We start from the raw sequence: 27,137 nt of genomic DNA, 5'->3' as shown, positions 1-27,137 counted from the left end.
AGAGGAACTGTGATCTTAAAATTGTATACTTTAATGACCTTCATATTATTAGAAATGATAGTCTATACAGGTTTATATATTCCTTTTTTTACTCTGGTGCAGCACCATTGACTACTTGACCAGTTGCAGGCAGTTGTGAGCTTTCTCTGTCTATGTGCTGAACTGACAGAGGTGAGACGGTTCTGATACGGAAGTGTGAGTTTCTGCGAATCASGCCTCTCAACAGGCTTTAATGGGCTCAGACCCAGTGTAGATCAACGTAGATCTACAGCAAATCCTTCCTCACAAATTCCAAATGGTGTAAGTCAAGTTTGAGTGATTTTTATGTGTTTTTTTGAAAATAAATTATTCTGTCATTGATATTGTTTGACTATTATTTGTGCATATAAGTTCATAGACATACTTACTATATCCTTTTCTGGGTTGCAGACTTTAACCCAGAGTAGGTGGTCTAGAAGCCAGTCTATGGGCTTATCTTTATAGAACATGAGGAAAAATTCCACAATGAGAGGCAAGTCTTCCGATTTAAACAATTTTCCTGAAAGTAAGACATTATTAAGTTGCATATTCAAATATTTTTATTGCCATACAGAAACCACCAACTTTCTTTCCTCTACCCATAAGCACATGAATGCTGTTCTGACACATAATGGAAATTTCATATAGACTCCAGCTTTGGAGATGATTTTCTTTTCCTCCAGCTTGCTGGGATTTTGAAAAGATATCCATCCCACGTGTGGAGCTACTACCAAATAGTCAATCAAATGATCAAGCATGCAGTTTTATATCCTAGTTCTAAACACAAATATGCCAGTCACAAGTATCAGTGTAAAAGATGAAACAAAATCTGAATACTTCCTCAAAATGCTAGATATGCAATTTCACTGGCAATAGTGTAGTAAATATATTTAAATTAAGACCTAGAGATGAAAAAGGTTGCTTTGTAAAATACTATCCTTATTCATTTAGTTTTCCTGATATTTTTATTAGCAGATTTTGTTACATTAAATTTATTTGTTCAACACAGCACTGATAATGGTATGCGATAAATATCACAAATAAATTCTAAGGAAAAAATATAAAGAAATGTACTACTATAAAAATAATAATAAAAAAAATCACTATAAAATGTTCCACAAAGGAAAGCAGATACTTCATAGGTTGTGCTACTTCAGTTCTTGCAAAGGCTACATGCTACAGGTGCATGTGGTGCCCTGAGGTGGAACGATTTGCTTCTTATGGGAACCCAACAACTAGATCCTATGCTGAGGAGACTGTGTATTAAAAAGACATTGCCAAATAACATAGAAAGTAAGACTTCAAAAGGGAGTTTCTCTAAAATTTTAGCATTTCCTCAAGAATCAAGGAAGCTTTGATATGTGAGTCCTTCCATGTAATTCTGTGCAAGACCTACTCTATTCATACAGCTCTATGTTTGAGTCAAATCCAGCTGACCCTGCTGAGGCCTTAATACATACCAATGAATCCAAGTTGGGAGAACTCAAGAATCATCCACTCTTGGGACTGTTTAGCAGCAAAGTTTTTTATAGTTTGAATATACTCAGGTTTGGCTATAATATCATCTTCCAGCTGGGGAAAGGGGAAAAAAACAAACAAAAAAAAAAAACAGAACAAGACACAACTGGTAGGTTTACTGCTTGCAGAGGAGGTAGTGATGCTGTCACATGTGAATGACAACTGCATTGCACTTGACTGCTGTACAGTCTTTACCAAAATTGCACCAAARTGTCTTTTTACCTAGCTTCTGTAGATATCTCTGCTTCAGTATCATTCATTAAATGTTTTACAGAAGTGACCATAACAGGCTGAGTGCTTCCCACTTTTTCAAAAAAGGAGAGGTCTCTACCTTAAAGAGCTAACACTGAAAACTAAAAAGGGAACAAATTGAAATTAAGGGAGAGGACAGTAGGCAGTTTGTGCTGAAGTTGTAAAAGCATTGATAAGCAATAGGAATAAGTTGTTTGGAAAGATAGACAGCATAATAGTTAGAAGCTTTGCAGATTAACCTGGCAGACTCTGTCATGCCTAAATGGTAACACAGGAGAAGAACTGGTGATACATACTACTCACCAGTAGGAAGTGAGGTGCTTCAGAGAACATTAGCCATGAAAGAAGGAACATACTGTGAAGCTCAGTGAAGGACAGAAACACACAGAGCTTTTAAGGAGTTGTAAAGGCTCAAACTGGATACATCTGTAGAGCCAACTGAAGGACATTGAGAAGAGCAGAGTGATAGCCATCAACAGAATGAGAAAGGACTTTGCTGCATTTTTGCATAGCTTTATGAGAAGAAAAGATGTTTAGAAGGGCCAGAAACTACTCCAGTAACCAAAGCTGAAGATGATGAGTCCAAACAAGGAGTTAAGACATAACAATGCAAAGAAAATAAGTGAATTTCAGAAATAATTAAGGAGCAAGCAGTTCAGGGTTTTAATTTGGTATGGATGTGAAAAACACAGAAAAACAAAGAGTCTAACCCCTCAGGAAAATGTTGCTGGGGTGCAGTTTAATGATACAGTCAAGCTGATCTAACTGCTCTCTGTTCCTGCTGCTTGTCTGATGGCATTGGAAGCTGGTTTAGAGAGCTAAATAGGTAGAAAATTAATGCTATCAGAAAAGAAAAACCAATAGTTTCCTGTCAGTTTTGCATCCTCAACTGACTCAGTGCAGAATCAGCAGTAATATTTCATAGGAGACAGTAACGAGGGAGCAGGCCCACAGCTGTCAGATGAATTTAACCGCTATTACGAGCAGAGAGATGGCGGATGTCAACAGCGAAACAAGGGGTAACTAGAATGAAACTTGAAAGACAAGATTAAGAGATCTGTTTTGACCCTGTCAGCTCCTGCTGATGATAAGATATCAAAAAATAGATGAAGAAAAACTGAAATCAAGATGCACTGAGATTAAAAAAATCTGAGATCTGGGGTTCAAGCCGAGGTGACAGTTATACAGTAGAGAACAGCAGAAAAATAAAACTTACAAGAAGTTCTGCATAAAACCAAATAAACTAAGAGGATTATCCAGTGGCTAGATATAAAGGGAGAAGAACAGAGAATCAAACAGAACTTCAGAGAATCCTCACAATGTAGGGAAGGGAGGATCCTCTTTTTTCCTCCAAAAAAGAGGAAAAGCAGGCAGCAGTATCTCAAAAATTCAGTGAGACCATCACGCCAAGAAAGACTAGAAGGAAAACATAAAAAAGTAGTAAGGATGAAGAATACAGAAGCACTGATACAAAACAGACATAGATGTGGTTATGAATTAGAAGTAGTTTTGCATAGAAAGGAGCCTGGAACAGTTTTTTTCTGGGGCTGAGAGTTGAAAGTGATTATTAGACAATGTAGTTTGACATCCTATGTAGCCTAAGACATTAAAAGTAATTTAATTAACCCTCTACTGAGCCCCGTAATTTATGTTCAACTAAAGCATAACTTCTTGAAGAGCATCTTGCTATTGCTTAGTAATTTCAATGTCAGTTCTTTTTCAGTAAATAATGCTACATGTAATTACCCTTAACATTTAGTATGTTGTACCCAAATTCTAATTTGATTTTTTTCTGGCTTCAGCTTATAGCCATTTGTCATTCATATGCTCTCATCTGCCAAAGGAAGTTACGCAATGGCTGTACACCATTTGATCAGGAAATGTAAGATAAGAACTGTCTAGTCCATTTGCCCAATTGCCATCTGAAGGACAGCAGAATATGTAATCACAGCTTATTTCCCTTTACTCATCAGTACTTTCTGAAGGAAAAAGGCATATGCACAGTTGCAAAGAAAGGTAAATTCCTTAAATGATACGCAATAAATGGGTTTCCATTTGTTCCTCTTATTTATCTACCTAAGCGAAGTTAAAATGAAGCAACAGAAAAGTAATACATAGCCCATATACAGTAGAAGCATAGGCATTGGACAGGAAAGTATTTTCCTTTTCATATTTCTTTCTAAACTACATTAATGTATTTACACATCTCCAAGATGTATATCGTCACAGAAATAATCAGTATTACAGCTACTTAATCACATTGTGAACATACCTGTAAATAAAATGTTCCCTTAGGTTGGGCATATAGCATTAAAAAGCTATAATCCAAATTCTGTTTAGTTCTCCACCTAAATGTGAGCAGCAAATTCTGATAAGCTATTTTGCAGTTTTACAAGAGTTATTTGTACAATAAAAGCATTAAAACAATAAATCATAAAGCTGAGCACTCTAATTCATTAAGTGAATAAGAGTAAAGTAAGTAGTATTTTTTGATCTAAAATAACCTGTTTTAAAATTTCCTCTATAATTAATATAAACATTTGTAAATAATTCAACTTCTCTTTAAAATTTAATGGAAATTAATCAAAATATTTCAACTTGTAGCAACTCAGTCTGAAATAAAACATTTAATTAATAAGCATATTCATGTTAAATGACTTAAAGATTCTATTCATTATATTATGAAGAACAGAGATTTAAAAAAAAATATTATTTAGACATAATTTAAAATGCTTTAAAATTGAGTGTTTTTACTGATCAGCAACACAGAAGCAGGTTGATAAACTTCATTTTCAAGTTCAAATGTAAATATAGATTTTTCTCCATTAAGTATAATATCTCATTTTACTAAAGGATAAAGTTGCTATTAGATAATGAATCATAGAATCATAGAATCATAGAATCACAGAATGGGTAAGGTTGGAAGGGACCTCTGGGGATCATCTAGTCCAACCTCCCTGCTCAGCAGGTCACCTAGAGCATGTTAGACAGGGTTGCATCCAGGCGGGCCTTGAAGATCTCCAGAGAAGGAGACTCCACCACCTCTCTGGGCAACCTGGTCCAGTGCTCCGTCACTCTCACAGGGAAGAAWTTCCCCCTCACCTTCAGGCAGAACTTCCCATGGTTCAATTTCTGCCCATTGCCTCTTGTCCTGTCATACGGGACAACTGAAAAGAGTTTGTCCCCGTCCCCTTGACACCCTCCCTTCAGGTATTTGTACACATTGATAAGATCCCCCCTCAGTCTTCTCTTCCCCAGGCTGAAGAGGCCCAGCTCTCGCAGCYGTTCCTCATAGGGCAGGTGCTCCAGCCCTCTGATCATCTTGGTGAGTCATTCATAACTATTTAGAACAATTAACATCAAAGTGTATTTATATTGTATCTAATTCAACTCTAATCATCTCAAACAAATATAAGTACATAAACACGTTTMTGCTCTGGAGAATAGGAGGCTTATCTATAAGTCCCATATACATGCATACATATATATGTATACATATATATACACTCTGATTTTATTCATCATAAAGTTTAAATATTGCGGCCTTCCTGCTGGCATTGTTTGGGTAGCTCCTAAGTACATTAAAATCAGATGAAATAAATTTTCCTAGTAAATTATCATTATTGCTGGTCAAAAGAAAATTATTTTCCTCTAGTAAATCAATTTTGTTAGGTTGCAATCTCTAAATGAATTTGGTGCACGTAAGCCAATAAAATCCCCAGAAGAAAAGAAAGTGCACAATCACCAAAGGTTAGGTCATTAAACCTGTAGTAGCTGTTACTAGCTAGTTACAAGGCTACATGAGGTTTTCTTTGGGTATTCTCAGAGTCCCCTCCTCAGATCATTAGATAAAACATTTTCCTATTTTTGTCCTCTGTTACTGGATCATCTAGCCTATCACCACTCAGCATTTTCCATCTGGTTTAAAACCTGTGGAATGGCTACACTCTGGACCCACAGAAGCAGCCTTGGTTCTAACCCTGAAGCTGATGTGCAATAGCTGATGAGCATAGCTTTTCTCGAGACTCCCTTGCGTAATAATTCAAAAAAGTACACTTAAGGTCCATTATCTTTGAAATTCACAAACTTTATCAGCTCAGACAATATTGACTTTTGCAGAAATTTCCATTCTATGCTCTTAGAAAGAATTCTTAGGTTTTATATAGTTTTATTACCTTACTCTGTCCTCTGAATCCCCAAATGTTTTCTTCAGATTGGAAAGAGATGGATAATAATAAGCAGGAGGAGAAACAACCTCCAGGACTCCAGACTGGACTTCACCAGGGAAGCTACAAAGAGAAGTTCAATGAGACTCCATTCCTCAAAAGTCTTTCTGAGGCAACCAAAGACAGCAGTTCCTAAAAGTTAGGTTTGCTCCTTCAGAGTAAGATTCACAACTCCAGCAAGCAACCCAAATCAGCTATCATAGAATCACAGAATGGGTAAGGTTGGAAGGGACCTCTGAAGATCATCTAGTCCAACCTCCCTGCTCAGCAGGTCACCTAGAGCATGTTAGACAGGGTTGCACCCAGGCGGGCCTTGAAGATCTCCAGAGAAGGAGACTCCACCACCTCTCTGGGCAACCTGGTCCAGTGCTCCGTCACTCTCACAGGGAAGAAWTTCCCCCTCACCTTCAGGCAGAACTTCCCATGGTTCAATTTCTGCCCATTGCCTCTTGTCCTGTCATACGGGACAACTGAAAAGAGTTTGTCCCCGTCCCCTTGACACCCTCCCTTCAGGTACATGAATAAGATCCCCCCTCAGTCTTCTCTTCCCCAGGCTGAAGAGGCCCATCTCTCACAGCCGGTCCTCATAGGGCAGGTGCTCCAGCCCTCAATATTGTAAATCAAGACATTAGGAACCAAGAAAGGACTTCTGACAACCAGCAGAACAGGCAGGACACTACTTCATTCAAGTCACAGTAAACATGGAAGAGAAGTGTGTCTTAGAAATCTTGCCTCTCCTAGATATATAGGTGTTTATGCATAAAATCCTGAGATGGTTCCTGAAATGCAGCTGTAATTTACAGCCAAACCCATTATCCAGAACTACACACTAAAGTTACCCTTTCCATGTGAGCTACTAGTTTCCTTATTCTTTTTTAGCTCTAATCCTACAGCTACCCAAAATGATACTCTCTTGGATTGCGGCTTTGGTATGGGGAGTCTAGGTCTAGTCTATACTCCAAGGATTATATTTTGCGTTTTAAAAGTTAGTGAATAAAATACATAATCAACCTTGGGAGCAGTAACTAGAACTAAGATATCCCCCCCCCCCCATTCTAGAATATGTAAAATAAGTTATTCAGTTTTTAATAGGCATAGAATCACTAAATAAGGAGGACTTCTCAGTCCTACGTTCCTCCTTTTCTATGATTACTGAAAAAAGACAGTAAAAACAGTAAAAATTAAAAGGTATCACAGTGAAAGTATGCTGATAAGACAGAACGAAAATTTTACTGTATAATAGTGACAACAGCATCTGCTCTACAGAAACATTTCCAACAATCATAAAGAAAAAAGAAAAAAAAAAGAGGCAAGTGCTTAATTTGCTGTACACACTGTACTTGTACTTTCTGGTGCTAAACAGTACAGAGGAAGACTGCATGTTCACCTGGTCCTAGCTACAGCACCCCTCTTAAAGCTAAACAAACTAAACCTCCTGGAGGGAGAAAGCTATTGTTATTACTTAGCTAGTAGGCTGAGCTTGGGGAGCCATTTGGAGGAAAACTGCAGTGTAAACACTGTCTGGAGAATCTGCAGAAAAATCTGCACCAAAGCCTCAAAAAATGATAGAAAGAAGGAAACTTCTTTGGGAGATCTTGTTCTATTTTTTTCTTACTATTGTAATAAAACATTGATACAGAGATTGGGAGCTTTGTTGTGGTTCATTTTTAAAGAAGGAGAGAGGGGGGAAGCAGTTTCACTTCAAATACTGGCCACACAGTAGGTAACTCATCAACAACTTTGTGCACCAAAGAAAACCAGCAACATCAGCACTACAACTACACGCAGATACCATCTATTGCTCTCTTTTAGTCACCTGCCCTTCAGGGGCTTTAGCCTTATCTGTTCTGTGGCTATTAGATACTTYATACCATTTCTTGGAAAGCAGCATTAGTAAGACAAAATCATGCTATCAATGAATGTATTGAATGTATTTTTTGCCCAAACAGTTTAATTTAGCAGTTGTTCTTCTCAAGCTGCTCTACATTTTCTTTGCACACATGAAATGTCTGTTGGAAAGAGTGGTGAGGGAAAGCAAAAAGAAAGCAATGGAATCCAAGCCTTCATTTGATAACTGTTACTTTAATTTGGCATAGCAAAGGATAGGCATCTCATGCTATCCATTACATAGTATTATAAGCTGACTGGTGTCCAAAATCCATTGCCTTTATGTAAAAAGAGGCAAACTAGGAAACAAAAACATCTAGAAAACATAGAAGATATCAGAATACATTGCAGAGCACTATAGTCAGTGGGGACTTAACGCACACAGCCCCAGGTGCTTTGAATTGCATCATTAATTTCACCAGGAAAAGACTTAGGCTCAAGTAAATATTTATCAGAGGCCTTACCTAATTAGTTAAAGTATATTTATGAAATGAGAAAAGAAAAATAAACTGATATACATCTTTGTGTTTGAATTTCACAGATGCACATACAAATAGAGTGCACCTTTGATTTTTTTCATAGTAGCTCCATTTCAGTATGATAGTTTTATAATTTATTGATGAAATGCTCTAATTCTTTCCATAAATACTGGAAATGTATTTATTAACTGTTCYGTGTTACACAGTATACTACTTACCTTGTCCTAACACTTTCTGCAACACTGTTAACATATTCTGCATTCGCCTGAAAAAAGAAGTGGGTTAATATTTAAATTTCACCTATTTTGTATTAAGTATTAAATAACATTTTGTAGGGAATATTTACATGCAGCCACTTCATTTCTGTTCTCTAATTCTGTTCATTGCAAGCAAGAGAAGCATTTCTACTAAAAGACAGTGTTGAGATCTCAGGACAACGGAACTTTTAATCTAATTGAAAATAGAAACAATTTATCTCTAGTTATGCTTTCTGCATTTTGGTTTCTCACTGCTTCTTCATGTACTCAAGCCATTTTCTAGGGAAACTGTTTTACAGCTTCCAGTTATACCAGAAAAGCAGAGTCATACAACTGTCAATAAAAATAAATGTTTCAAATCAACCAAAAATCATAAAAGAGAGCCTATTGCTGCTGAGAAGAGTCACCCGAGCAAAATTTCCCAAAGCTACAATATCCGTAATTTTTACATAGAGCTTCTTCTCAATATAATAAACTTAGGGCACTTAGTCTGAGAATTATGAGGATATACTTATCATTGCTACTGTCAAATGATTTTTTTTAATGTCTTTTAATGTGGAAAGCATCGTTAACTACATCAAACAGTACTAAGTTTTATGGATGTGATTTCCAAAGCAATGTATGGCCTGTCTTATGAGTTTTTTTTAATTTGTAATAAATAAAAAAGATCAGATGTGGTAAATAAAGAACCATGACAAGAAGAAAATAACAAACTTTATTCACTTTCAGCCTATAAATTACTCCAACTTAACCCATCATGTAAACATTTAACCAGATCTTCTAAAACTTTCTGGGAAACTGAAGGTGTGGATACATGATCAGTGAACATGCCTGCCCTTCTCCACTATCTTATCACCTCTCATATTATGATCAACTAGTTCTAATTTGGAAGTTGCAAGAATGTGATGTTGGGGAAGGGAGAAGAGAGAGATTGACTCTTATAGGAGCCGTTGGATCTTAAATTAGTTTAAACTGACCATGAAATTACTATCTAAACTACAATTTGTTAAACATGCCGCTCTGGGACTATCCAAAGTGGGAAACTTTACCATTTTAGAAGCTAAGGCTTGAAAATTCAAAGAACTCTGAAACAGCATACGGGAATGTTTTAACTGAATGGCAGTTGGGCAAATCTTGTGCTGCTGAGCCTTCTCATTGGGAAATACACTACTCTAAAATAAGCTCAGCTCCCGAAAGTTAGGCTGAAGGGGAAAAGGAGCCAGTAGAATCAGGCCTACCTAGTTATTACCATGATCAAAACTGAAAGGAGAAGCCAAGATCTGAATATAGTATGACAATTGCAAAAGCTGTTATAAATAGTGATTAAGCCAAAACTTTAACTCTTAATAAATACATACATGAAACTGAACATTGTTTATAGAAGGATAAAGAAATATGAAGAATAAATATAAGGTCTGAGTAATTCTCCAGTCTGTCATATGTAAGTCACTAGCTATTTCCCTTCTATGATTTTTTTTCCAAAATATCTTGATCATATTGGAAATCTGAGAAATTTTACCTACCATTAACAATTTAAATTGAGTATTCTTTATTTTTCCAAATATGGATAGTTTGTCTCTGAACAGTTTAAAACTGTTTTCTTGTTCACAAGAAATGCCAGTTCACATGCAGAAGGCAAGGCTTCAACATGTCAAGGTATTTTTGTCAGACTGAGTAAGTCTAAATTTTTTAGGTCCTGTGAAACTTTCCTGGGAGGATTTACTTTTCATTCTTGTAACAGAATACATTACTTTCAGAGACAGTAAAAGGTCATAAGATTTTATCTGAAAATCTGGCTGCAGCAACTGTGTTTGTAACTATGACTTTCTTCCCCTCCTATCATTTGAGTTGCAGGTCTTTTTTCACCACATCCGAAGACTGAGGCACTAACTGCTTTCTATTTACTCCACCCTTAAAGAAATCCCTCCAGAAGTCCTGGCTGACAATATATTGTGGAATTTCCTACATCATTATATTAAGACACAAATTTCACATTGTCTTTTTATTAGCATACTGCATGTTTCCATACTAACTTACCTCAGCTACGAAGATGATTATTACACAGTCATTCTTTTGCTCTTCAGAAAGTTCATATAATAGGGAATGCAGTGTATTCATCAGATAATTTTGTTTTTCCCTTTTCACTGTAGGAATACCCATGACCAGTGAGACTGCAAAGACAGAAGTCCATCACTTCATTTTAAGTCAAATAAAGAGAAATTTTAATTCCACTTTAATTTTGATTTGACATAACCATGAGAACACAAGAACAGGTCTATCCTGTTAGAAGATAACTATAACCACAAGCATTCACTGATTGGCTTACTTGGTGACAGTTAATATTCCCACAGAACTATAACATAATTTTTCTTGCTACCTGAAAGAGGAGATACTTCTAGTTAGGCTTAGGTTAGAGAAGCTTATATCTGTGTTCTAGGCACTGCCTTTACGCTGTGCAGATGGCAAGTTATTTTAACAATTTAGAGCCATTACTACCTCTGTCAAACACATGGGCATCTGCTATTGGGTTTCAAAAGCACATATTGAAAAAGTTGTCCTAGCTGTCTGTATGGAGTTGAAGAGATCCAAGTAGTTAAGAGCTACCCAACACTGCTTTAGTGAGCAAATGACTTTCTCAAAGGAAGCAAGTGCTATATATCTCAGTAAGGAATTCAGCTCAAAACTGCTTTCTGAGCAGTTTAAATGTGAACTGATGGTTTAGGTATAATCAATAATAAGAAGAAAGGAACCGAAACAGACTCTGGGAAAGGCTGCATTGCTGATAAAACCATGCTGTATGACATAATCAGTTTTTAAGCAGGACTTCTCTCTTTTTTCTTTCTTTCTCTCTTTTTTCTTTCTTTCTTTCTTTTTTCTTTCTTTCTTTTTCTTTTCTTTTCTTTTTTTTTTTAATCAGTGAGTGCATTCCAGAAGTCAATAACCTAATAAGACTCAATAAACCTGTAGAAAAGACTCCTAGTCATAGAAAGTTTGTGAGGCTGGTAAGGAAGCAGCATATTTTGAAGGAAATTAATAGATACTGAGTTGCTCATTATTGGTGCCAATGTCAATTCAAACCATAGAAGTTCCAGTGCTCCTTTCCAGTATGTAAATTGCTAAACCACTGTGTTTTAGCTTTCCTTTTAACACACTGAAGGTCAATCTGTACTTGTTGAAGTACAGTCTTGCTATTGTGATTTTCATTTATAAATAAACATTGTGTTCTTTTACTACTTACTACTTTTTTGTTTGCTAGAGAATGTGTTTGGTTTTCCAAGGTTTTTCTGCAACTGTTTGCTAACTACCTTCTGATGCTTTGTAGACTAACACTGGTTTTCAGGCACTCAGTGAGAACTACTGCGCTAGATCACATTGCTACAATTACACATACTCATGAGAAGACTGTAGAAAAATACCCAYTGTCATGGGCAGTGCCAAATTTTTCCTTAATTAAATCAAAAGTGTTGCCGATGTTTCTTTACATAAAAAAGTCGAAAGTTCAACAAATACAAAAAACAGACAAATGGTTGACCAGTTTACAGTTTGCTTGCTCCTTTTGGCTATTCTTTTTACCTACTACCCAAGAGCTTGGAGAAGCTGTAACTTAATCATTTGTATTATGGTTCATTGGAATTCACTGGTTTTTCTCCATGCATCAGTTGATTTCTCACTTGAATGAAGAAGTTGCATTGGAATTTTATTAATATATTTCAAATTGGAAATTCTTGGGTTCTGTAAGCACACTAATTCTGTGGGGAAAATGTCAGTCAATGCATCTTAGTCATACGAGAACATGACTAGGAACAAAAAGATACTGCTTTCAATTATGACTATTTTTTGATATTTGAAAAGATTTACCAGAATACCTAGAAGTGAGGACTTGAAATTGGGATGGGAATGGTAAAGGTGCTTCTGTCACTCTGTGAAAATTTATTCAATTTGTCAACATTTTAAAATTTAGGGGGAAAAAAAACCCTCCAAAGTTTGAGTATGTTTCATTGATAGAATTTAATAAATTTCTAGAAATGTACACAAAATATAAATCAATTTTTATTTCTTACCTCCAGTTCTCTGTTGCCCAATAACAACATTTGGAAAAACRGAACCTTCATATTCTCGAAGATGAGGTAGATAACAGTACATATTTGTAAGATGCATGGGGAGTTTTCTGGTGAGATTTAATACTTTCCACTTCATATCATCTTAAAGAAACAACAAATCCACATACATACATAATATAAAAATCCAGCTGCAAAGACCATTATTCAAATTCTTTTCCTCAATTAAATTTTAGATTACCACACACAAGGTTATTCAATCAGAACCATTTATCAGAAAAGATTATATTTCACATGAGTACTTCATGATGGTTAATAATTAGCTTGTCTGGCAATTGATTCCTATTTCAGTCTAGTGAAGTTTCCCAGTTTCTCCAGCATATCTCAGGAATAGGCCTGACTAGATCTCAGGAATGAATTCATGGCAATGCATTACAATAGCACATATACACCCCAATGAGACTGAACCCCTAATATGGCAATTAGTTGAGAATCCCATTGTTTGATCCACCTCACAGCCAGAAAATAACATAAAGCTCCAATCCTGAACTTCCTGTGGAACTCCATCTGGAGTTCTCAGTGCATAGATAGCTGCAGGACTAGGCCTAATTTAAAACACAATAAACAGTTATTTTAAATACAGCTAGAGAAAAATGGTACATCTTTTGCACAGGTTTCAGGTTTTGTTTTGTTTTGTTTTGTTTTTTTAACTAACAAAAAGAAATACTGATTATGATTAATAAATTTCTTAGTAACTTAACTTAATAGAGTTCAATGCTTTCCCTTGAATGTAACACATGGTAATTTTCAGGATGCGCATGAAGGGCCCAATCAGAAGTCATTATATATAAAAGTCCTATAACAAAAAGGACAATCAGACTTAAGCCTTCAAAAAAGGGACAACCAGGTTCAAGCCTTCAAAAAAATTCAAGAAACAAAAGACTGTAATATTAATGGAGAAAAAAAAAAGAAGGAATATTTATTCTCTACTATTTCAAAATGAAGATTAAAAAAAATGTACTTATTAACGTTAAAATAACTAAAGTGTGACCTTTAAATATAAACCTATTTTAAAAAAGAAGCTATATAAAAAACAGACAACATTCATTTACTAGTTTATATTTCTTTATATAAACACTCCTGAATGTTCCAGTGGTGCTAAACATYCTTTAGAAAAAATTTAAAGAGCTACTAAAACCTGAACAATCTACTTCTAAAATTATTATAAAATCACTTATAAGCTTGCAAAAAAATTTTATAGCTAATGTAAGATACCCATAGGAGCACAGATGACAGGCACAATGCAACTAAAGAAAGGGGAGGTATCTGAAAGGATTAAAAGGAAGACTAGATTTTATGAGAGGAAGAACAGTAAATGGTCCTTCTAATCTTCAACAAAACTGCTTGGAAACAAAATTTAAAATCACTCCAGGTTACCTATTAACCAGCCATCTAAAGGCTTAAATCTTATCTTTCTAACATAGGCAGTGTATGGCTCTCATACTACAGTTTTGTCTGTCATTCTTTGTTACTGAATTTATCTATACCCTGCTACTACTCACAAGGTGAATGTCTTGCCCTGAAAGAAAAAAAAGCTCCCATGAATTTGCCTCAGGTAATTCATACCTCAGTGTGTGCCTCCCCTAGATACTTTAATCACCTGTGCAAAGAGGTTGGTGCTGGGGGACTTCATGATATCAGAACARTATCTCAAGTAAATTTAGCCAACAAAATCATTTTAACAGCCTTCCAAAATACAGAAAACTTGAAAACCCACAGTTCCACAATCAGTAGAACAACACAAGGCCTATTGACTTAAATGGAAAGCCATTATGCCTAAGAAAGCCATCTGCAACAAATTCCCAAATTTACCACCATCAAAAGTTACTTAAAATAATCCCTACAAATGACTATACTCATCTTTATTCATCTAGTTAGATCAACATAGCCAGAAGTATACCAAGTAGGCAATATCTGTTTGAAGTTCTTCAGCCTCCAAGATACTCTCACCAAAAATAACAAATTATCAGAGATYCCCCCCTCCAGAATGCTGTTTCAGTTTTCAAAAACAATTTAATACGTATGTCTAGACCTTTGTGTACAAAAGACACCCTCAACTCCTCCCACATTGCTTTGCCACTAAACGTATTGGAATTTTGCTGCATAGAAACTTTTTTCTTACTGCCTTCCTAACTTTTCAAGGACTCTCCACTTCTATAATCTCCATCAAGGGCTAGGCAAAGGATATTAGTTTTACTACATGTAACAAAACATGATTGGAATGGGAAGCAGAAGACTAAGTAAAAATAGAAGAAAAAACATTCAGCGATGTTCAAGAAATTTCTCCTTTGAATCCCATGAACAGACAACAACTTCAACACTTTCTGATGTTCATTTGCCTTCAGTAAGAAAAAAAATGGCAGGAGGATGGAGACTTGCACTCAGCTCTACTGTTATTACATGCATTAGGCATGAACTCTTTGTCCACAGTATGTGAGGCTACTAGCGGCAACAACGTTCTCTACTGTATAAATACTTACAGGGCCACAATGCTGCTAACAGTTAAGCATTTAATTATAAGCATCTACACTGTTTCTTTTAGGAGATGGAATTGAATCATCTAGTCTGTTATCTGCAACTATCAGTGCACACAGTAGATTAAAAAAGTAGGGGCTGTAAGACAGTAGGACCTAATGTGTGGGGTTTCGTAAAACAAATTAATAAGAACTTTAAAAAAAAAAAACAGGAAGAAACCAGATCACTGGAATAAACTTAATTGCATTGTGGTGTCCATTTTCCTAAAAAAATTAAAAAAGCAGACCTCCCTCTTCCCAAAATTACAGCCTTAGTATATATCAATGTGTAATGGTATACTAAAAGCTGGTAAAAATAGCTTATTTAGTGCTCTGTAGTTGGCAGTAAAAAAGAGTGAGTAAACTGTAAAGGGAGTGAACAGCACTTACTTGTGTTTACCACTGTGACATCACCGCAGTCTATTTTGATCACAGTTTATTTCTCATTTGCTTAATTAGTAACAGATTCCATATAGTGAGTGGTTAGAGATTGCTTTCCCACTCATTTTTTAAAGGAACTTTTACCTAATGCTGATATCATTAAATCAATGATTTTTCTCTCTACACCAGTGGTAAATAAACATGAGTGCACAAAACTTCAATCCTTTAAGATAATACATTTTTATACATACACACCTGTACGATTTGTTGTTGAATTCACCGCTTTTGCAACTACACGTTTAATTTCTCCTAGGGCACTGTTCAGTTCATGTGATCTTTTTTTGTTTTCTTTTTCAGCATATAATAGTCTTTGATGAAGTTCCAGAAGCTGGGTTTTGTACATGTCTAAGTCATTTCCTGCAATGAGAATGTAATTGCTTTCAAAAAAGGTTAATTATATAATAGAATAAAGAGAAGGTTTAAGAATACAGGACAGTCCAGAAGACGACATTACCAGGAGAGTATAAAAAAATTTAAAAGGAGGCCATTCAAAGTTTACTCATTGAATAAAGACATCTGGAAGAGTATTAAGAAGTAGGGACACAGTTTAGTGAGTACACTTGTGCAAAGTCTTGAAAGGGAAGACAAGAAATCAGAAGGTGACATCAGTAATAAGGAAAAAATCAGTCAAAAACTATGAATTGTGGGAAAGGTATTATCCAGTAAAATCAACAACTTTTTCAGTAATGACAAATCCTGATGGCCCCTTGTTATGCTGAAGAGAGTAATTATATAGTGGCTTTCTACTGTATAAAACAGCTATTAAGATTWAAAAATAGAAGATATATATATAAAATATATCGTTACATCTCCCTATATGTAAAGGTATGCCATCTTCATCTACGAATCAAAAAGTGCCTGAAGTACATTAAGAACTATTAGAAAGGATGGTTATTTGAACTCCTGAATATATTTACTTCTCTAGACAACAACTGGATTTGTGCTGTCTTGAAAGTTATCTTTGTAATTTTTAGACCTTCTTTGATTAAATAGCCTACAATCATATCCAGATTAGGAACATTTCAATCTGAATAATGGTTATTTGAACTCCTGCTTTTTGCATAACATTCTCACATAAGGCAAGTTCAAGGTTGTTTACAGAAGATCCATTTTCGTAAGAAGCAGTGACATAGAGCTAGTACTGTTAGTCTCATGTACAGAACTTCTTAGTTATCACAGATTATATATAAGACTCCCTGTTTCTTCACCATGTGAACAAAGACTGTTAGACTTGTTAAAAGTGACATAAGGACACACTTCAATAATGCCACTCAGTGTAAGACCATCTGAAGGGAAAAAAAAAAAAAAAAAAAACAAAAAAAACACACACACACGCACAAAAGCTGGTGTACTCAGCTCAGGAACTGACCTGAAAACTGGAGGAAAACCACATGAAAAGACACTATCAAAAGAATAGCTGAAATTTCAGAACTTTGCTATTCTTATCTAATAACATATCTGCAGGGGAGTTAGCACGAAAATCAAACATCAGTGTAAYACTCAAAAAGTTATTTTAGTCTGTTTTATAACATAATGATATGCAACTTAATATGAAAAGATTGTCCCTATTCTCAGAAACTACTTAACAATTCAATTTTCTGCTGGTATCTATTGAAAAAAACATTTAAATTTCACATAAATTATGGATTTTGCAAGAGTTTTACTAGAAAAAAATAAAATTGACAAAAATGAAAAGGGGGATTTTAACAAAACTCAGCATTATCCTACATTTTAAAGTCAAGTRGCATTGTTTAGACACTTCTCCCATTCGATTCTTAGACTGTGCTGAGTCCCATACTCAGCGGGACTTGTTTGCTATGATCCACCATTGTCTCTCAGCAACTGAAGCCCAAGGGACTCTAGCCTGTAGAAGAGATTGAGAGCAAAAGGCACATACATATAAATTTGTGATAATCTGCAGAAGCATTTGTAACTGAAATTGTTTTGCTCTTTTACCTAAAAGGATTTTCCACTTGGAGTAAGTAGAAGCCCTTATCATTTAATTAAGGACCTATAAAGTCCATAATTTAATCAATAAATGCATGACTGCAAGGTCCCAAAAATCTAAAAGGAAGAAAGTAGTTTAGAAAAAGTATTTTAAAAATAAAACATCATCTGTATTATTATTATTAGTGAGCTCAATGAAAAAGTGAAAGATAATTAAGAGTAAGTTTACTAAAACGCACACAAAAACAAATGTTTCTAAAATTTCCTGACAGTCTTAATGTTTTGACCTGCAAGAAGGGCATTTATAAGTAGGAGGAGTCCATATAAAGCAATCAGGAATGTAAACTCAGGGTTGTAGCACAGAGAGGAGAATTGAATTATTACAGCTGTGTGCAACAAGAAAGTCTGGGGTTACTTAAGTAAATTTCCCTTAGAAAGAAACAGAATAAATAAATGAAAAGACAAAGGAGGAAGCAGATTCCACCTTTTAACAACTGCAGAGGGAAAACAAAGTTTAAAGCAGTTTTCCAAGACAAATCTGTAATAAGTTATCAGGCTACAGAGCTAGAACCCTGAGACAGCAAAAATACTGGAGCACATAATGAAGATCTCTCTTATAAAATATTATTTAGATTTWTTTTCTTTTATGCTTATCTTTCACAGTTGTTTCCAATGCTATAATACAACCTTCAGCTTTTTGCTTTAGATTAAAATCTTCWGTTTCCATTTTATTCTTATACATGGTTTCTACAGAGTTCATGAACTGACTGGTATTAGTCACATTGCAAGAAAGTGATTCTAGATAGAGCATCAATACATGTAAACACAGTGGAGATTTATTTTGTAATTTCAAGACAAATTCAGAGGTGTGAAGATGAAGTAACAGATGTACATTCTTCTTTAAACTGCAATTGCTATTTTGAGAGTTAGCATCAAGGGCCAAGACAGAGCGGAAGAATAACCCTAAATGAAAAGTTCAACATGCTCCTTCCAGTAAAATGTAAAAAACAGAGAGTGAGCCCACAAGCTTAGGACAAACACATGTTATCACACAATATCACTTAAAGCTTTCCACAAAGAGAATTGATCATCTTGCAACAGAGAGATTTCTGCTAACACGTTTCATAATTAAATGCTAGAAATTGCTAATCCATTGCCATCTCCAGTGCTGTAATAGCATAAAATTTTGCTAAACAGAATTCCCTCTGTACAATTACATTAGAGGAAGAATCAGTAATTAAAATACAGATGAATAACATTTACAGTCTCTCTCTCTCTCTCTGTTTACAATTCTTTAGCTACCTAGTGCCAGTATTACTCAAAACTATCAGTGCCACTACCAGGCTGACATTCTGGCATGTGCCAAGTACTTGTATTTTCACTTGCTTATTTTCAGGTATGCCTACCTTAACATTGTAGATGCTTCTGCCAAATTTGCATTGATCAATAGAAGATCAATATCACTCGGCTATCACTGAGTACAGCCAAAGAAGCTAGCATTTTTAATGGGCCTTACCTAGTTCTTCAAGCCAGAAGAGCGTAATCACACTTCTGAATCTTTCAGAATTGAAGCCTTAATAGAGCAAGCTTTCTAATATTTGTGTATTTCATTCAATTTTGACAGCTGGTGAAGCAAGAATTTGAAAAAAAAACGAATGAGCATTCATTTTCCCTTAGTGAAGAATAAATTTTTTATAAACATATATGCTGCTATGGTTTGAAATAGAACAAGAAGCAATGAGCTATTAGATCACATATAAATAAGATTACTGTTAGTTAATGTTTAGAATACAGTACGGAAGTTTTTATATTTTGTTGTGCAATAGTATTGTCACAAACACTTTTCATTACTGAAATTATTGTAGCAAACTAAGAAGATAAAATCTAAAACATTATGAAATTACACACTCCAAACTTTTAAGTGTTCATTAAATTCATACGTATTTTAGTGTGCACGTGGAGARGGTGTTCTTTAAGGATCTAAGGATCAACACAGAACTTTAACGACCGTTTCTAAATTCTAATAGCTTTCTTATAAAGAACAGACAGAGGTTTTTTATGAATATGCTCATTTTGGCAAGGCAAGGAGGTCCCATAAAAAGGAGTTTCAGATATACTGCAAAACAATCTCTCTATCCCCATTGATAGTCTTACCTAACACCACTCAGACTATAACACCCAGTCTACAAACGTTCCCTCTGCAGTGGGGAATGTCAAGAAGAGAAAGTAGCAAGAAGACCAGGACCTATAGCAAAACTACAAAAGGCAGATGAAGATAAAGGCTTCTTTTCCACTTTGACAGGCTGAAGATCAATCACTTTGAGAGGCTACAGAAATCCTACTAGGAAATCCTAGTGGGGTCACGCTGGCTAAAGGCCAGGAAAAAAAGAAACAAAATAAAACCCACGGAATCAACAATAATATTCAAAGCTTTGTGACAAATCTTCAGCTCTTCAGATTGTTTACTACATTGTCATATATATTTATGGCATTGTATACATTTACGGCTAGTGCAATTCTAAGATGGCAATATCTAAGATGGTTTTAAATGCAGTCTTGTGTTATTTCCTAATATAGACATACACATATATAACTCTTTGCACTGGAAACTACAACTGTTTAAAAACTTCTAGAAACAATACTAATCTCTAAACAATACTAATCTCTAAAACAAATACTCATTCTGAAAGTCAAAGGATTGTTCCTCTCAGCTTCAAACACACTTCCCATTATTGTGAAGGCTTCTAGTTTTCAACTAGAATTAACTAACAATTCACTTCTGGCAATATAAAAGAGCTCTGGAACAACTCATCATTATCTCCTTCTAATATTCAAGGGAAAAAAGTAAAGAAAAAATAGGAGCAGCAGCAAGAAACAAAGAAAAATCCCAGAGTCTAGCAATGCAATAACCTCTCTCTTATTTCTTGATTACAAGCAACATTGTTTACCATAATCTACAACACTTTCTTTTAGAAAATCAGCTTTGATAATGCCCCATTTAAAAGAAAACTAAATGATCATACTAACTACAAAAGATCTTGTCATACTCTCTACTTGGGACTACTGCTCGCTGTTCAGGTTAATGAAGCATATTAAAGCATTCAAGCATGCATAGCTCTAATAACTGTGGTGGTTTATTGTCTTCCTGTAACTGATCTAAAATAGATAGACCTTCCTAAGTCTTCTTATTGCACACTTTGCAAGCTCAGGTTCTGTTCTGTCAGAACGAGAAGGAAAAATCCCCAAAACAATACCTCTTCGTTCTGAACGCTTAGTTCTTATACAAACACTTAAATTCAGCAGTGCACTAAAGGTATTCATGCACCCTTTTAGATAAGGACACCTTCCTGAATTTGTGCATGATATATAAGCACAGGATTGCTTGCATCTCCCAATAAGTTAGAGATAACCAAGATAAACTACCATAAATTCAGAACAGCTTCACCTACACTGGGTACATTCACCCATTATATTCAGTCTTGGTTAGAAGTGGGGGAATTGTTGAGCTTTACACATAGGGCACAACATATCTTAACACAAATCTTCAGGAGCCTCTGAAGTGAGAGTCAGTGCTCAGGTTGGTTTATTTTACACAGTTGAAATGGAAAATTAAAATGAGTGAGTGAAGAATTGTTTCCATTCATCTGTCTCATCCTTATTCCGAAAGAGATGACAATTGCTATGGCTGGTGCTAGAGTCTAGAAACAGGAGAAAAAAGTTGATTTTAGCCCGGCACAATTTTCGTCTGGTTGATTGAAACCCTTGCCCAATAGTGATTCTGGGGTATGAAATATGCAGTTTGGTAGGTCAATGTATGGGGTTTAACCTGCAGTGACGATATTCTCACCATGTTTTTATAGGTTTATGTAGGTGTCTAACTGAGCAGAGTAACTAGATGGGTGTATGTTCTGTCAGTGGTCTATTTGTCTTTGACATTATCCACATCAGAAGCTCCAAGGCTGCAGAGGGTAGCGCAGGGACATTGTATTAACCCGGTGACATCAAAGAGCAGTGTGCCAGCAGTTCTGTTGTATGGGAAKCCAAGATTCCTCAGTGCCCATACTAGAGAGAGAACTAGAATCGTATTTCAATACTAAAAAAGAACCCTAACCCTTATAGATCAAAGTTAGTCACTGAATTACTAAATTACATAACAAACATGGGCCCACTATTGTTTTTGGCATAGCATATATTGGCATATAATTTTTGTAAATCCATTTATATACTATATCCAACTGAAAATAGATAATCAGATTTGTTTAAAAGAAAATAAAACTATGTTCTACTAGCACATTATCTTAAATGCTGGCAAAAAAATCCTCAATTCTCATTTTAGACATAATTTTTTTCCTGTATTAAAACCTAGTGAAAATTGGTCTTAAAATATTCACTCAGAAATGGAAAGCAATAGAAAAGAAGTGGAAAATGTATAAATTGAATGGCTATCCCATGGCGTTTGCCTAAAATTGGTGTATTTTGGTTTTAACATAGTAATGTTAGTAACAGTATAGGTTCTTACTTGCAATGGAAAATTCCGACTTGAATATGGTCTTTTCAGGTAAGTACTTAATTGTCCTAAGTGAATGAGTACATTTTATTTATTGCTTTGTTCTGGTTAGTATTTCAAATATTTTTACTGTTCTGCCTGATGTAGCAACAATCACTCATTTACACACTCATGTAATTAAATGCCTATCAGCTGAAGTATTTCTGGATAAAATTGTATTCTTCCAGGAAAATGCAGCATTAGGAAAGGATGAAGGTTGTATATTTACACTTAAGTACAGGTTGTGATGATACACTGCACAGCAAACAAAAAAAGGTCAGAAATGTTCCTTATTCCTTCCTCTATGAAGAACAACGGTAACTAGTCTCATTTTGTATTTGACTCAGTTCCTCTACTTTTGATGAGGAGGCAACCATCATTCCTGAAAAATTAATTGCAAAAAGCACCAGACTCTTAGTTCAGTAAATAACATATTTAGAAGCCAGTAAATCTATAGTTTTCATAAATCTTAGATACAAATTTTAGTATAAAATTGGGGATCAGCAAATACACTCTCAAGTCTCATTTGACATGCTTGTACGTTATTTAAATATCAAAAGGCAGAACTATGCAAAGAATCTGAATAAGCAATAAATGGTTCAGAGGAACTGTTTTCTTACTGTGTTGTGCCTTTTGGCCACATCCTGCCTGCACACTGCACAAGACACGGATGTGCAATAACCTCCGTATGCTCTCAATTCCACTGGAAGCAAACACACACATTAAGAAAAGAGAGAAGATTTGGCCTTCCAGTCAGCCCCCTGATCCGGGTTCCTTGGGGCCTGGTACTGGTGGTTAGACACAGCTTAACAGGCCTGAAGTAGAAAAAATGGTTTCTGCATGTTCATAAATCTGAATAAAGTGAAGAGAGAATAGTGTGATTCAAGACTCCTTGTCAGTCTGTCAGTTTGCCACTATTTAATTGAAGCTTTGAGCCAGACTGTGCCAGTTGGGTCTACATCGGCCAGCGTGCAAGGAGCTCTCTCACAGACACCAGAATCTCCTGGGGAGCTCTGCTTGGGTGCAYGGCAGGAGCAGTGGTTGGCCAGCTGAAGCACTGCATCATACCACACACAAAATTATTGGAAATAAAAAATAAAATGTGTAATTGGTTGTTTGTGCTAGCATGTACATTACTCTTTTCTCAGCTGAAAACAACTGGGGCTCATCAGAAACCCTCTGTTATTACTGTTTTCCCCTTCCTGATGATAAGCTTTGTGAAATAATGAAAATTTTAATATATTAATCTGCTAAACCTTAAGTATATTTCTGTGAACGTGATAAGTACGAACAGTTCCTCTTCTCTTCTCCCTTCCCAAAGAAATAATTAAAGAAATCCAGGTTTCACCTTTTTTGACACATTTTATGTATTAACATGTTCATATTCTTGTGACACTATATTTTTCATCAGTTTCTCCTACCWACTAGACAAAGTTTAATTCTGATTTACTTGGAGAAAGTGTTCCACAAATTTAGGTGAAGAGGGCAGCAACACATTGTAAATGAATTCACAGACATCTAATCCTTAACTTGTAAATGCAACATGAAGACGCATTGTCATGTGAGTTGACCCAATTTACCTTACTGCTGTGATTTCTAGAAAATTCTGTTACTCCATCAAGACACCAGTTATTTTCATTTAGGCATAGTCTTTCTTGTGAAGAAACTTTACAGACATTCATAATGAGTTTATAATGTGCTCTTACCTTATGACTACAAAAATGTATTTTTCAAGTGGAAAAATAAAGTTTCTTACCTCCTTACATTTTTCTCTACTTTTGTGTACCTGTGATACTTCTTGTTGATTAATACTTGCATGGAAGACCCTAGTTAAAACTGGGTGAGCAAATCACTATGTAAATCATAAGGTGTATATCGCTTTCCATAACTACAAATCTATGAGGAGTAATTATATGAGAGCAAACACTTTTGGTCAGGAGGTTAAGTAACAACTGGATTGCAACTCAGTTGCACAACAGTAGAAACATCTGTATCATCCTGACAACAGCCCTTCCTACCCTCAGATGCAAACTGTTTGCTTCAGATAGGTTTTGCTTAGGGCCTGGGAAGGGACCAAAAAGCTCACAGCAAAACCATGCAGGATGTGGAACAGGTATTGCTRCATCAATCAACCTGATTACTAGCTAATTGCAGCCTGTGTGTACAAGCACTCTAGAGGATGTTAAAGAAATAGTTGGTCCTATTACCTCAGCAGTTTAGACAGACAGTATCAGATTTGCTGAAGATCTGATGATTATCAATTGTCTTTGTAACTGCTTCATCATTCTTTTGCCACAAAACCATCAGTCTATTGAAACTGAACCTTTTGTTTATACTTATTTATGAAGTAATGGAAAAACTCAATATGCAAACTTCCTTATAAGGATTGTTTAAAAGTTGTATAGCAATATAGGCTATTACMAAAGTCCACAGTCCCTGAAGTCTGACTTTATCAGATTCTGAACTTTAATTTTTTAAGTATGTTTCTATTCCTGATGACTGTGAAAAGGAGCTTGAAAATGCAATCTAGACATAAGTGATGCAGAAACATCTTCCCTGCCATGCCAGTTCATGTCACCTGTACTTGAATTAAGTCTCACATGTGCTAGCCAGCATGCAAGCTGCACTGAAAATAACCAATTATTTACTGCACTGCTGTTATCAACGGGGRAAAAAAAAAAAAAAACACTTCACTCAAATCACTGAACATGTTAATACATATCAACTGGATAGCCCCTCAATATCTCTAGTTGAAGCTACTGATTTTTCTTTGGACAGAAATCAGGACAGACACAAAACATGATTTGCACTTCAAGTCAATACTGAAGGGTAGAAATGCTGCAGGCGAAACTAAACAAAAGTTTGTAGAACTATTTTTTTATATTATTAGAGTACTTAGGACCACTAAGTCCTGAGCTAGGATGCCCAGTCTCTAGATGTACAACAAATACAAACAAAAAAAGACTCTTATTCCAATGTCACTACAATCCAAGAAGCAGTAAATGGACAGAAATCAAAGGGAATATTACTGCTTAATTTGATATGCTTTAGTCTGCTCTTGATCTTTGACTACCTGTTTTTTAGGGGCAAAACAGAGAAGGAAAATGAAATAACCATCTGGAGAGTTAACAAATAATAAGAAGAAAATGTGCCATGGAAGACAATTTAACAAATAAGTGAAAGAGATGGGACAGTACTTCACCTCTCAGTTACCACATGGGATAAGTGAAACAGACATTAGAAGAGAAAAAAAAGAAATCTCATGCTTGAGATCAAAGTGGGAAAGGAACTCCTTAGGGCTCCAGGAACGTCAACAGTGAGGTGAGTTCAATAACAGAGAAGAAGAGAAATTTAACAATATCTAAGCAGAAGTATTTGCTTGTTTTAGAAGAAAAAAAAAAAAAAACAATTCAGACTACCTTCTTATAAAGATATTCCCTGACACCAACAGGGCAGTATCTGTTTTTCTTCTGATTGTTGATGCACAACATACTGTTGTTCCTGGGTTTTTTTGGATAGATGGGAAGCCCTGTCTTCTAAACTACTCAGGAGTAAAGACTGTATCTTTCCAGTGAAACAAACTTAATACAAAGTCATTTACCACATACCGCTACCTCCTCCTTTAGTTCTCATTATCAACACTCCTCTTTACGTATTCATGCGACTTACCACATTTAAGAGAGAAGATTTGTGAGATTAATCACATTTAAGAGAGAATATGTTTCTGAACATGTTTTCAGACCCATTGCTTTCTGTTCTAAAATCTGTTCTTTTCTTCTTCTTAACAAAATTACCATTCCACTCATTTTTATTCAAATGATTCCTTCCTACAAGGGAAGTTATAATGCGTAATAAAAACAGAGGATCGTAATGTTTCTTAGTGAAGCAGGTGCTAATAATAATGAGGAGAATGATGCCATCTAAGAGAAATCAGTTACTTCGTTGTGGAGGAAACAATTGTGGAAGGAGAAAAATTAAATCAAAACATACAAAGAGGGAAGAAACTCCCTTCAAAAAAGAAGCATCAGCAGAGAAAGGCCAAAAAGAAGTAACAATGAATAAAAATGGAATTTCAGCAAAGAGTCACAAAACACAAATCAGAAGATAAAATGGTGATGGCTGTATTTGTGGATAGCACAAATGCTTTCATTCTGTCATCTCCTGAATTTTAGTTGCTTAGGCATCATATTCTTACTTCTCCTTCTCTCATCCTTAGCAGAACTGCCATAAAAAAAAATGTCAAGTTCTATAAGACAAACAACTTTATAGCCGACAAGAAAGGATTAAGACATTGTCTTGACTGGATTCAAGATCACAATCACCTTGTAGCACCTAGATCCACATTGCTATTTCTATTTATTACAGAAATAATTAATTAAAAAAACAACTGCTAGTCTGACAAAATCATCTTTAATTCATCCCAGAAATCACCAGTTGCCTTATTCTAATTATTCTGCACTTACAGAACTGGACCTTTTCTGAGAGTGTATATAAGAAAAATAAACACAAACTGTCACATAACAAGCCATATCTTCAGGGCTCAAAAGTGCTATGAGGAGAGCTCTTCTAATGTTTTCTTGGAAAATAATACCCATTTTATCTTTCCTGTGGAAGCTCAGAGACTCTGAGATGTGGCTTTCTGCAGATCTATCCAACATATGCCACCCACATAACCAATGACAAAGATGTTATGCTTTTTTTCATTTTATAAACAAATGTACAAAAATTTGTACTTTCTCTGGAGTGAACATTCCCGTCTAATACTGGAAACTAACAAAGAGAAAAGCAACTTGGTAATACTATAAATAAATAAATACATAAATCACTTTTAAAAAGTGAAAACCATGCCAATCAACTTTAATCTCGTTCTTTTCATCCTAACTCAGGATTGTTATTAGTAGCATTTATTAAAATTCTTTTTTTTTTTTTTTTATT

The 27,137-nt window shown here is 35.4% G+C and overlaps 1 protein-coding gene across 2 annotated transcripts in view; it reads right to left on the bottom strand.

Moving 5' to 3' along the window:
• Positions 1 to 27,137, bottom strand: part of MGAT4D (MGAT4 family member D) — a 42,637-nt gene that overhangs the window by 10,699 nt on the left and 4,801 nt on the right. For both annotated transcript variants that reach the window (XM_085313219.1, XM_085313220.1), the window contains exons 3-10: positions 15,905 to 16,066; positions 12,699 to 12,839; positions 10,675 to 10,808; positions 8,599 to 8,645; positions 5,964 to 6,077; positions 4,061 to 4,136; positions 1,479 to 1,590; positions 408 to 538 (exon numbers count right to left, since the gene is read on the bottom strand). In XM_085313219.1, the coding sequence (XP_085169345.1) occupies positions 408 to 538; positions 1,479 to 1,590; positions 4,061 to 4,136; positions 5,964 to 6,077; positions 8,599 to 8,645; positions 10,675 to 10,808; positions 12,699 to 12,839; positions 15,905 to 16,052 (903 nt within the window). In that variant the 5' untranslated portion in view covers positions 16,053 to 16,066. The remainder of the gene's footprint in view (positions 1 to 407; positions 539 to 1,478; positions 1,591 to 4,060; positions 4,137 to 5,963; positions 6,078 to 8,598; positions 8,646 to 10,674; positions 10,809 to 12,698; positions 12,840 to 15,904; positions 16,067 to 27,137) is intronic.

The sequence above is a fragment of the Rhea americana genome, unplaced genomic scaffold, assembly GCF_003343005.1.
Source record: "Rhea americana isolate MKP2758 unplaced genomic scaffold, rheAme1 scaffold_38, whole genome shotgun sequence".
In the NCBI taxonomy this organism is placed as follows: Eukaryota; Metazoa; Chordata; class Aves; order Rheiformes; family Rheidae; genus Rhea; species Rhea americana.
This window is presented reverse-complemented; position numbering and strand designations above follow the sequence as displayed.